A 12,827-nucleotide genomic window follows, 5' to 3' on the forward strand; every position below is an offset into this window, starting at 1 on the left:
AAAAAGGACAAGGAGGTAGAGAAAGAGAGCAAGTGATACATAGCTCAACCTCAGTATGTAGGCACACTCATGCGCATGGAGAATATGCACGACCAACACCCCAGAATTAATAGAAGGGTAAAGTCCTTTCATTGGATTCTGGTTGCTGTGGAGTGATATGTGATTTGTGGTAGTAAGGAAATTTTTAAAAGAAAGTTCAATGAAAATGAAGAGCTTCTGAAGAATAAAGTGGTTCTTGGCAAAATAAATAGGCAGGTTTCCCTGGGAGCGCAGGATGGCCCAGGGAAATGAAGGGGAGGAAGGAGTGAGGTCTCCGGGGCTAGCCTGGGAGGACTTCGAAATTCGTGCCTATGTACTGGCTTTCATCTGAGAAGAACAAGGACAGTCAAACAAGAGATCTCAGTGACTCTTTCGGTTGAATTATGAGGAAAAAGAAAGAATCGTGATGGCTGGTTTGCTTCAAGTTTTTGCTGACAGAGTGGAGTCTGTCTATGCCCTTCCTTCTCAAATCTGTAATCTCAACCATCTGCCCACTTTGACAAGGCCCTGGGACACAAAAGGGTTGCTGCCGATGGTGAGAAGGACAGGAAAAAATAACTGGAAAGTCTAAATAAACCATAGGAAGTGAACTCAAGATGCAAATATTCACAAGTCTAGTTAGAGAAATACATGATATCTAAACAGGGAAACACCCCCAACTCCCCTCTCATTTTATAAGGAACTGTCTGAACAAAAATGCCAATTTTATGGAATGAAAGTAACCGGCAATCTATAGTTTCGAAGTCCCCCTACCCATGCAAAACCAGCAAGAATCAACACTCTACTCTTGCCAGCTAAACTGTTTTTTTCATCTCTTTAGCTTCTGTTGTACCTTATTCTCATCTAAAAACCTCACCAGTTTCACACTGCCTTTATGCCCCACTACCATTTGACGGGTAGCAAAACAATCGACTCTGACTTCCCTCTCCCTTTCCTGCTAACCTTCCTCTCCTGCCAGGAACTTTCCCCCTTGAACTATCAAAATGGATTCCATATTTGAAATTTCAACATCTTTGAGTTTCCTTCTGGGCCTTATGGTTTGGTTTGTTTCGTTTTCTGAATAAATCACTGGGTTCCAATTTTGTGAAAAATCCGTTCTAATGAAATGACCTTGGCCTTGACCCATTTCATATGTGATTTCTGTGTAATTCAAGGAAAACAGAGCAAGAACCATTGTTTTCTTAAATCCTTAATTATAGCAGGATAAAAGTAACCAATGACCTCGGACATTTCTAAAAACTGTTCTTCCTCCGCAAAATGATACACATTAAGAACTGCATGAACATGAGAACAGCTACAGAGATGCAGTGGTGGGACTAAGTTAGCGGGGTTGAGGCAGAAGGCAGACAGAAATCCTATACACAGAGAAACTCATTCAGTGTGGCACTAGGTAGAAATAAAAGATGGAAAAGCTGGTATCTGAAACACATGTGGAGCTTATATTCGTTCACAGGAATAAACGACTTCTTTTAAAAATCTCTTATTTTTGAAACTTATTTTGTTATAAAACAGCACAACATGTATAGATTGATATGTAATAAAGGTTATTAGAGTTAAAGTCCTTACTTCTCCCTCATTACCACCTCACTTTCCTGCTCACCACAGGTGGACATTTTCAACAGTTTGGAGTAAAACCACTTTCCAGACATTTTCTTTCTAGATGCACATATACATACTTTTTAAAAAAAAACATTAACTGAGTTATTCTATACACGCGTCATTCCAAAACTGGCTTTTGAAACTTAATGTTATTTTGTAGCCATCATTCCACGTCAATATACGTAAGGCTATCTTTTTTAACGACTGACTAGTATTCTATAGTACAGCCAGAATCTCGTTTATTCGATCGGTCCCCTGTTGATGGATGTTGCGATTGTTTCGTTTTACCACGATATTGACAAATGCTGCACCAACCAGCCCCACACATATACGCTGGTTCCCACACACACTTGGGGTGTCCGTAGGATAAATTCCTAGAAGTGGAACCACTGGGTCAAAGGGTGTTTGTACTGACATTGGTCGAGTCCCCAGATCCTCATCCCTAAGATCGTACCACTTATGCTCACCAAAAAAGAGACAATTTGGGCCATCTGTCATTACCTCTCTGCGCTTGGCTTCATTCTTCCTGTATTTGTTGAAACAATGGCACAGGATGTTCCCACAGCAGCAAGCCACGTGCACCAGGGGGCCCTCTTTGCCCAGGCTCAAGCCAGATGACACGGCCAGCACCAGCGTGATGGTTTTGATAATCAGGGTCCACTTACCCAAATAGCCCCTAATAATAAAACCGCTCAAGATAGTTTTTATCTGCAGGTCAAACACAGAGAGATTGAATATAGACTAAGCAAGTAAACAAGGCTGGGAAGCAATAATCTGGACCTCATTATGGAAACTGCACCTTTCGAACAAGTGACATATAAATGTTTGACCTACGTGACCCCAATTTGGGAGGGATCCTGAGAGCCCAAGAAAGCAAGAACTGTTCTTTAAGCTTTCAAGTTCCTTTCCCCACCCCCACCCCCGGCCATGTGCTAACTGGGCAAGGGAGTATTGCAAGCATGAGAGTGTGTGTGTATTGGAGAAGGGGAGGCAGAGTGGGAGGGTGTTTTCCTTACTTACATCCTTACAGGCCAGTAGAGCCTTGATTCTCTGCCAAAGAAATTTGTAACTATGACTTGGTCAGGAAACAGAGAGGGGCAAGGTCGTCTGGGTAACCTCAAATCTCAGTGGTTTTGGTCACTGTCAAGCAATCTAAGCCAAAAGTAGTTAGAAACAGGATTTCGGCCACCCTCCTTCTAAGCCCGAATCATATTGTAGGATATGAAGCAAAATAGTTTTATTTCTCCTGCTTGAACAAAGTTGACAATACCACTACTTTTTCCGGCCAGAAACCTGGGATCTACCCTTGATCTCCTTGGGTAGGGAGCAGGGGTTGGCCTTCAAAGGGCCTGATTCCCCAGGAACCCGCAAGGGGGCTAGGAATCCACCCCCTTTCGTGTCCAGGTGGCCCAGGCTGGGAGACTTGAGGGAAGACCTAGAGAGACCCCAGATTTCCTCCGGGTCTGATCCTGTTTCATATTCGAATTGCAGGATAGGCTGGAATACCTATTAAAGGCTTTTAACCAGAGGAAGGATTCACTACTGTTAACCATTTATAAACGGTTTGAGAGACTCACCTCAGGAATTCCAGAGCCACAGGCGTAAGGCGCAAACACTTTGACAAGAGACACGGCAAGGAAGGCAAATAGGAGAGCCCAGAGGACGTACATGAAATAATTGACTATGTAGGCAAAGGCTCCCTGGAACAGGGGAAAAAGAAAGAAGCTTGTTTTAGCCCCGGCAGCCTCAGTGAGGCACACAGCACTGAGGAGGAATAGGGTTTCAGGAGAGGGGCTCGGGAAGGGAAAAAACCTGTATCACATCGCTCAAAGGCGACCCCTGAAACACTGTCAGCCCACTTGGCACTGAAAACGAGAGGCTTTGCTACACGCAAAGGAAAACTGATGCCAGCTGCTAAGGATGGACAAGAACGAAGAACAAACAAAACCCGAAGCAAACTCATGTTCAATACGAGACCTCGGGCAGGTTCTGTGGTCAAACAGATCTGATTTTATGTCGATTTTATTAAGAGCCTTGAAAGCTCTCTTACTGGAACGGCCGAACCTTGGCTACGTGTTTGAAGTGAAGACCAGCTCTACCTGCCCTGGTGTCACATTCTCATGGGGGGTTATGGTGTCGAAAATTCTTGAGCGCTTTTCTTCAAATCCACAGTTCCGTTCTATAGGGAGCCACCACATCTTTGAATTTTGCTGTCACAGACTCAGCAACAAGCAGATGTGAGTAGAAAGTTTCAGGCTTTGACCATAGAACAAAACCAGTGAGATGCCAGCTCACCCGAAAAATAAAACAGCAACAGCTCTTTTTAAAATGGAGAGAACATACTTATGACACTGTCCTCCTAGGATAATGAAGTCTGCCAGAAAATAAATATAATTTTGACCACTAATAAGGAGTCACCAACATAAAGGCTGGCAAATAGTTACATCTTAAAAAAAAAAAAAAGCTATCTTGAACATTAGGAGATGATGCTTACTGATAAAAATAGAAGTTGAAACTCACTCGAATTACATGAAACACACAACTCACTGCACTTCTGGCTTCTTAAAACGTAAAACATTATTAAAATAATTCACTGACCTAAACAAGCAGAGCCAAACTGCTCAGGGTTTTTTTTTTTCCTCCTGAGTTATAGTTTTGACACAAGTTTTCCATTATTTTAGTCCCTCAGAGGAATAGGTAATTGCTCTCTCTTGGCCTTTCAAATGTAGCTAGGGAGGAAGAAGACTTTAGAAGCAGGAATCAAAGAGGGAGAGGGAGTGGAAAGGCAAGTAGCTAAAAATGGCTAGGGGCAGAAACCTGGAGGCTAAGTTCTTGGCAGGAGAACTCTTAGAATCTAGAAGACTCTCCAGGCAAGGATTTCATTCATTAAAAAAAAAAAAAAAAGACGGCCAGAGAAATGTGTCACTTGAGCAAATCTCAAGCTCCAGTTTGAAAGCCTCAGTTGGAATACTTAAACACATAAATGGCTATGACGGGGTAGCATGCGGGAGCCTTACGGGGATGGAACAATAGTTCTAGATCCTGATTGTGGTGGTGATTACATAAATCTACACGTGTGATAAAACTGTAGAGAACTGCATACACATATACACACACATCTATGCACATAAAGTGGGTGAAATAAAGTCTGTAGATCATATCCTTGTCTTGCTACTAACCTCTAGTCATAGAAGATGTCACCATTGGGGGAGGCTTGGGTGAAGGGTATGGGAGACCTCCCTTGCTGTGCAACCTCTTGTGAATCTATAATTACTTCAAAAATAAAAGAATAAAAAAAGGCAAGGGAATCTCTCTCTCTCTCTCTCTCTCTCTCTCACACACACACACACACACACTCACCCTAAATTCCAGGGCTTCTCAAACTTTTCTACCCAAGTACTCCTAATCTAGGAGAGAGGGTAGGGGATAGGATACTCAGGAGCAGAGCTGAAACAGAGATTGCTTTATCTTAATAAACATGGAAATCTTGCACCCCTTTGTAATCCAATGTAATTTTAGAAAAAAATATTAAAAAAAACCACTGATTTTCTGAGAAGGCACACAGCATTTATCTTGTTTTTACCCACCCACTGGCACGCCAACTTTAGCCCAGTTTGAGAAGAATAGATCTAAACCCTCTCACACATATGGTATGTATCTAACCCTTTTAACTGAGCTCTTTCCCCAAGCCAATGTGTACAGTCATTTATGTACATAAACACTCTTATTTCTGACTTTATTTTCCTATCCTTCTTTTCCCTTGACCGTGTGTATGTGTGTGTGCACGTGCATGCGCACATGCACACACCCCATTCCAAATCGTCTGTGGACCAAAGTAGGAATAAAAATGCATTTTAAATGTATAAATATATATCCTAGCCTTGTCTCAGTCACTTTGCCAACAGAGTAAATGAGGAGTGAGCTGAGATGGTACCTGTTTTGGTTGGTGGAAGCCAGAAAGGAACTGGGAATTGAGAGCTGTTTTGTTCTGTCTTGTGTGTTTTTGTCTTTAGTAGGAGAGATCTAACAAACAGCCCAAGTGGAATAGAGAGGAAGGAACTGGAAAACAAAGTTACTTTTACATTGAAAAACATCTGCTGGGGCACCTGGGTGGCTCAGTCGTTAAGCGTCTGCCTTCGGCTCAGGTCATGATCCCAGGGTCCTGGGATCGAGCCCCGCATCGGGCTCCCTGCTCGGCGGGAAGCCTGCTTCTCCCTCTCCCACTCCCCCTGCTTGTGTTCCCTCTCTCACTGTGTCTCTCTGTCAAATAAATAAATAAAATCTTAAAAAAAAAAAAAGAAAGAAAGAAAAATATCTGCTAGGAGACAAGAACAAATGAAAATATTGATTTATTCTCCAAAGAAGGCTATTGGCAATTTTATTCCTGAGTTTCTGTTATTTTCATATGGAATGTATCCTAATTTTTTTTAATGTTCTAATGCAATGCTCAGGGGGAAATTACTTCTGGAGTGTATACAACAGACACATTCTTAAGCCACTCTGTCTTTGTTAGAAATTAAAGCGTCCCTGTTGGCTGGCTCTGACATTTTTACTGAAATTATTAGAGAAAGACAGATTCAATCACACCCCGTACTAACAGCTAAGGAGAAACACTGCGACTGTTTACGATGAGCAAAAACATGAAGTCACTGGGTAAAGCATCAAAGCGAGGGAAATAGGGTCGCACTTACACCACAGAGAAAGGCAGCTGGCGCTGGTCCCCCTTTCCATGAAGAGGAAAAGAGGGGCGCATTCCACAAGTGCCAATGAGTACAGTGTAAGAAATTCAGTCAACGTAAGAATACAAGCCGGCGGTTTGGAAATCTTCACAATGCCTTACCTCATCGGTGCTGATGATAAGCTGGGACCAGCTGTTCCACTCTGGGCATTTGTCTCTGTCTTCGAAGGTGACGTGGTCAGAGTTCCAGCAACAGTGCTCATGGTTAAACCAGAATCCCTCCGTGCATATGCCTTCTTTTAAGTCTGTCATCCAATGAGCAGAAATGTCTATCAAGCCAGCTAAGGAACCTGATTTGAGGCAAGGGAAGGGAAGGCCAAAGTTGTCAAGAGAAAACGAGGGAAATGGCAGCAAAATAATGGACAAGCCATAAACTTTCCGGCTCCGCCTGCAAACTCTTTCTGATGGTCTGTCTGCTTGATTTCCACCTATCACCTCCAAGACATTTCGCCTATTAAATGCCTATTCAAGGGGCACCTAGGTGGCTCAGTTGTTAAGTGTCTGCCTTCGGCTCAGGTCATCTTGGGGTCCAGGGATCGAGCCCCGCATCCAGGCTCCCTGCTCAGCAGGAAGCGTGCTTCTCCCTCTCCCACTCCCCCTGCTTGTGTTCCCTCTCTCACTCTCTCTCTGTCAAATAAATAAATAAAATATTTAAAAAAAAAATAAATAAATGCCTATTCAAGAGGGGGTTAAAAAAACACAAAACACTGTCTGCATTGAACACCGTGTCTGTAGAATTTCTACATAGGGGGAGCTTGGGGGAGGGCCAAGTGGCTGGGTGGGAGCAAGGGGTGAGTGGATTTGCCTTTTAGCTGATTTACATGGCCAAGACTCTGCTTTACCTCACAGTTGCTGGATACTGATCTCCGAAGACAGTCAAATTTCTTAAAGAGCATTTTATTCTCACTATTTACAGAAGACTGAGAAAATGTGAATTGCCTGCCTTGAAGACTCTTATATGATCTTTGTCTGAGATGGCTGGGGGAAGGGAGCTGACAAAGACTATGGAGAGGAGAGCTCAGCCTTGTTAGCGATCCTGCTCCATGGACGAGGGAACCTGAGCCATGGCAGGAAGGCATTCGAGGCTGAGGGAAATGAACTTGAAAAAGCACATGGAAAGTTACATGAAGCTACAGACATGTCGAAGCCTCCTGAGCCTCGCACGTGAACATCCCAAAGTTTTCATAGTGAGAAAGGAGCAAACAATATTATCTGCAGAACAGCCACCAAAGGCAATTCTGAGAAGCTGAAGAGTGAATGGGGAATTATGTGCTATGGTTAACAGACTGGTAGGGTTAAGATCGTTATAGTACTTTCGATTCTGGCCTTCTCATCATTTCTGTCGTCCAGACAAAGAAACTCTGGCCTAAAGAAATGAAATGGTCTAGAATCACGCTTTAGGGAAATAGCAAAGACACCATAAAATTCACAGCCTCTGAATTCCCAGACTGTTCTTGCATTCAGACACACTGCTTCTATTGTTGCTCTGCGATGCTTAAAAACAAAATGCCCTGTGTGTTCGAGGGAAAGAAAAATATTCACTGGCCACCGAGTGACAAGAAATAACGTTAAAAAGTTGAGGATATTACGCCTACATTCCAACAGGCTGGAGGCCATGTCACGTGTATGTTTGGGTAGGTGCTAAAAGTGTTAACACAGGTTATTTACATACTTGAATAACCTAGTCAAATCTAACACCTTGTTTGACACCTCCTCTCGGCCACTCCCACCTTCTCCGCCTTCTTTTTTTTTTTTTTAAAGATTTATTTATTTATTTGAGAGAGAGAGAATGAGAGAGAGTACATGAGAGGGGGGAGGGTCAGAGGGAGAAGCAAGCTCCTCGCTGAGCAGGGAGCCCGATGCGGGACTCGATCCCGGGACTCCAGGATCATGACCTGAGCCGAAGGCAGTTGCTTAACCAACTGAGCCACCCAGGCGCCCCACCTTCTAACTCTTAATCCTAACTCTTAATTCAGAAAATTAACATGTGTTACAGAGTTTGGCTTATTCTCTGGTTGTTTTCGTGTGAGCCTGTCTTACTCTACCTAATGCCAGTACCCTCAATCCTATCCTCCCTTTTCCTGCTATTTTGCCTTCTTTTCCCGATGGGCCCCTTCTTCCCAGGTGACAAATTTTATCAGGTTTCCCTTACCCTACAGAACAAAACGCTTTCCCTTATCCTCGTTACCGTTCCAAGCTTCTGTCGCTTCTCTCCTTCCAATGGCCACCAAATAGCTCCGGAACTTCTACGTTGGTCGCTTCCTCTTGAAATCTGACCCTAATATTTATGAGATAGTTTTCCAAGGTCACTGGTATCCTACTAACTGCTGAACTTTATAACCTTTTCTCAGCCCTCCTGCTTCCCTTCAGCCTCTCTGCAATACTTAGCATTACAGACCACTGGGTCTATCATTAGCCAACTCTCAACTGGCCAGACCACATTCTCTCTCCCGTGCGGGCCTGTAGGGGTAGCACTAACCCCCGAGACCACGGGTTGGCAAACTATGGCCCAGGGGTCAAATCGGCCTCTATGCTTGCAAGTAAAGTTTTGCTTGGTCTCAGCCATGCTCATTTCTTTACCTCTTGTGTCTATGGCTGCTTTTGCCCTAGGGAGATCATTTGGGCCACGAATCCTAAAATATTCACCATCTGGCCCTTTACCAAAAAACCCTGCTGACCCCTTCCCTAGATAATCTTTGAAAACCCAGCTATGGCTGAGCCCTTCTTCATTTGCAGCAATCGTCTTATGCTCTGTGGCTCATAAAACATCTCCAGGTAACAGCAGCAGCAGTGTTGTTAACAACTACGGGCACCGTGCTGAGCACCATCCGTGCTAGATCTCATCTACCCACTATTCTGTCGTCACAGCAAACGTGGACTATACGTACTCTTACGAGCCCCATTTTACAGATCAGTAAACTAGAGCTGCCAAGGGTTAAGAAATTTGCCAAAAGTCACAAAACTATCAAGTGCCAGGGCTGGGATTCAAGTCCCAGTAGCTGCAAAGCAGAGCCTGTGCTGACGGCCATTTTATCCCATCTACCTCCAGGTTTCCCACCTAACTTCTCTTTCAGCTCAATGTTCCAGATCCTCCTAGGCCCATCGTTTAATGCCATTAAGGATACAACCCTTAGTATCTCTGCCAGGTATTCTTGGCTTTCTGCTTTCCTGGTGGGAGGGGAAGCCTGCCTGGAAGCTTGCTTTAAAGCTGTATGGGCACAGGGCGCCTGGGTGGCTCAGTTGGTTAAGCGACTGCCTTCGGCTCAGGTCATGATCCTGGAGTCCCGGGATCGAGTCCTGCATCGGGCTCCCTGCTCAGCAGGGAGTCTGCTTCTCCCTCTGACCCTCCCCCATCTCATGTGCTCTCTCTCTTTCTCATTCTCTCTCTCTCAAATAAATAAATAAAAAATCGTAAAAAAAAAAAAAAAAAAAAGCTGTATGGGCACAGCAAGGGCACTATTCCTAGTTAGACTGCATTACTTGGAGTGGCTTGGGAGGTTGATGAGATGACAGGAAAAGGTAGTACCATCCCACTCGTCCGCCAGCATGAAAGAGTGAGATCGTAAGTTTCTTGAGGGCATGGGCCATATCTTCTATGTTGTTCTTCACCACCAAATGAGAGAGCAGATGTTTAAGAAATAGCTACAAAAAGCTCCCAGGAAGTTCTCTTCTATATCTCCTCTTACACACCCCACGTAGTATGTGTTTTAAAAAAAAAACAAAAACTGATGGTCTCGGAGCACCTGGGTGCCTCAGTTGGTTAAGCATCTGCCTTCAGCTTGGGTCGTGATCCCCGGGCCCTGGGTCCTGGGATCAAGTCCCAGTCGGGCTCCCTACTCAGAGGGGAGCCTGCTTCTCCCTCTGCCCCTCCTCTGCTCATGCTCTCTCTCTTTCTCTCTCAAATAAATAAAATCTTTAACAAAAAAACCCTCGATTGTCTCTATTAGAAGGACTCCTCCTCAAGACAATCACTGGAAGGCATTTTGATACATTTCCCCTTTTAACCGCATTTATTTAAGGAAGGGGATGCAAGTATTAGTATCCCTTTACAGATGGGAACACTGAGCTTCCTCAAGGTCCACCAGCAATTTATTTCATGTAGGAAAACCGTAAAGCACAGCACTCAACTCAGTTCATGACTTGGGGAGAGAACACACCACAATTTTAGGAGATTTGTTTAGAAAACAAACACAGGGGGCGCCTGGGTGGCTCAGTCATTAAGCGTCTGCCTTCGGCTCAGGTCATGATCCCAGGGTCCTGGGATCGAGCCCCGCATCGGGCTCCCTGCTCTGCGGGAAGCCTGCTTCTCCCTCTCCCACTCCCCCTGCTTGTGTTCCCGCTCTCAAAAAAAGAAAACAAACACAGTTTACCATACCTGATAAGAGCCCAATAAGTAGCATTAACAACCAGCCAGAAAACGCATCGCTCACACTGTGAATTAAGGCCCATGTCGACTCTTTGCTTTTATTGGTAATCTAGGGAGAAATGAGAAAAAATTGGTACACTCTATACACACGTTTGCTTTTTCACCTTAAAATGCACAGTAAAGAAACACAAAGATAAATCTGTTCATTAGGCAGAGAGACCAATCTGGAGTTACTTCTCAAATAATCTCGGGGAGAACTGACCTCATCGGGAACTTGGGAGGTTTACTGAAGCTTGTCTTACTGAACCCCACCTTTCTCTGCAGTATTGTAATGGCTCCAAGTACCTTAGTCAGGGATTCCCCATTCAGCTGCTAGTTCTCTATCACCTCAATTTGTTTTGCTTTTTTGCAGTGGTCTCTGTCTACCCCAGACATCCAATATTCTAAGGATGGTCTCTTGACTCACGGGAAATAGGCTGACTGTTTTTCCAATTGACAAACACGGGCTTATTTGAGTGGTGAAAGTACAGTGTGAGGTTTTCTGTCGGGGCTGTGCTTCAGGTCAGGCAAGTTCCAAGACTTGCTCCCCACACCGATCACAGATACTAAATGGTATCAGGGATGCATCTCTTTATTTTCAAAAACCTGCTGGGAAGGGCGCCTGTGTGGCTCAGTCAGTTAAGCGTCTGCCTTCGGCTCAGGTCATGATCCCAGGGTCCTGGGATGGAGCCCCGCATTGGGCTCCCTGCTCTGCGGGAAGCCTGCTTCTCCCTCTCCCTCCCCCGCCTCACCCTGCTCATGCTCTCTCTCTCTCTCTCAAATAAATAAATAAAATCTTTAAAAAAAAAAAAAAAAAAACTGGGGCACCTGGGTGGCTCAGTCGTTAAGCGTCTGCCTTCGGCTCAGGTCATGATCCCAGGGTCCTGGGATCGAGCCCCGCATCAGGCTCCCTGCTCTGCGGGAAGCCTGCTTCTCCCTCTCCACTCCCCCTGCTTGTGTTCCCTCTCTCGCTGTCTCTCTCTGACAAATAAATAAATAAAATCTTTAAAAAAAAAAAAAACTGCTGGGAATATCTGAGGCTAATCTAGAGGTGCAGAAACGTCTACCTTTCTGCCCTAGCCTCCTCAATTTAACCCTTCAGTGCCCACATTTCAAAACCAAGCATTCTGACAGCTTTGTCATTGTCCCCCTTCTCTGCACCTCTATTTCTTATCTTTGAAACTGTGACTTCGTTACCCCATCTTCATCTATAGCACTATCACAAAAATGATAAATTATTATAAACACTTTAAAAGCATTTTAAAAATTCATTTTGAGGGGCGCCTGGGTGGCTCAGTCGTTAAGCGTCTGCCTTCGGCTCAGGTCATGATCCCAGGGTCCTGGGATCGAGCCCCACATCGGGCTTCCTGCTCCGCGGGAGGCCTGCTTCTCCCTCTCCCATTCCCTCTGTTTGTGTTCCCTCTCTCGCTGTGTCTCTCTCTGCAGATAAATAAATAAAATCTTAAAAAAATAAAAATTCATTTTGACCTATGACTTTAAGTTTCCAGTTTTAGTGCTGAAAGTAGATGAGGTGATTTTTTTTCTGTGACAGTGTTTCCAGTCTGATGATGAACAGTTTAATGCAAAAAAAAAAAAAAAGTCCCTTTTGATCACTTGATAAACACATTCTAATTGATTTTGAATTATTGTTAATTGGCATAATGTGTCTCAGATGTGACCACTTTCAGAGAGTGGGAAATATGCCCTTGTCATATCCCAGGTGACTTTCACAATGTAAATAACATGCTGAATATGCAAGTGATGACAAATTGAACTCTGAATTACAGATGGCAGAAATTCTAAAGCCTGCCTGATGAATTGATATGATAGAGTATGTGCGCATGTTTCCAAACAGCAGCAACCTTATGAAAAACATGGAGTGTTTTTGTGGGGATCCCCTCTTTCAGTTAGGATAGAAAATTCAGTGAGATGATCACAAATCCAAGGATTACATAGGAATTTCTCAAAGCCTCTCCCGGGGACAACCTGACTGCGAGGCTCCGGTGATCATGAGAAAACCAGTCAGGAGATGGAAATGGCTTAAGA

At 44.2% G+C, this 12,827-nt stretch overlaps 1 protein-coding gene across 2 annotated transcripts in view; it reads right to left on the bottom strand.

Annotated features, from left to right (window-relative positions):
• The window catches only part of CLCN5 (Cl-/H+ antiporter 5), a 47,698-nt gene that overhangs the window by 13,905 nt on the left and 20,966 nt on the right, over positions 1 to 12,827 (bottom strand). For both annotated transcript variants that reach the window (XM_081808880.1, XM_081808881.1), the window contains exons 3-6: positions 10,752 to 10,851; positions 6,479 to 6,666; positions 3,216 to 3,338; positions 2,140 to 2,346 (exon numbers count right to left, since the gene is read on the bottom strand). In XM_081808880.1, coding sequence (XP_081665006.1) covers positions 2,140 to 2,346; positions 3,216 to 3,338; positions 6,479 to 6,666; positions 10,752 to 10,851 — 618 coding nt within the window. The remainder of the gene's footprint in view (positions 1 to 2,139; positions 2,347 to 3,215; positions 3,339 to 6,478; positions 6,667 to 10,751; positions 10,852 to 12,827) is intronic.

Source organism: Leptonychotes weddellii, chromosome X (genome assembly GCF_054177405.1).
Source record: "Leptonychotes weddellii isolate Sample4059 chromosome X, ASM5417740v2, whole genome shotgun sequence".
Lineage (NCBI taxonomy): Eukaryota > Metazoa > Chordata > Mammalia > Carnivora > Phocidae > Leptonychotes > Leptonychotes weddellii.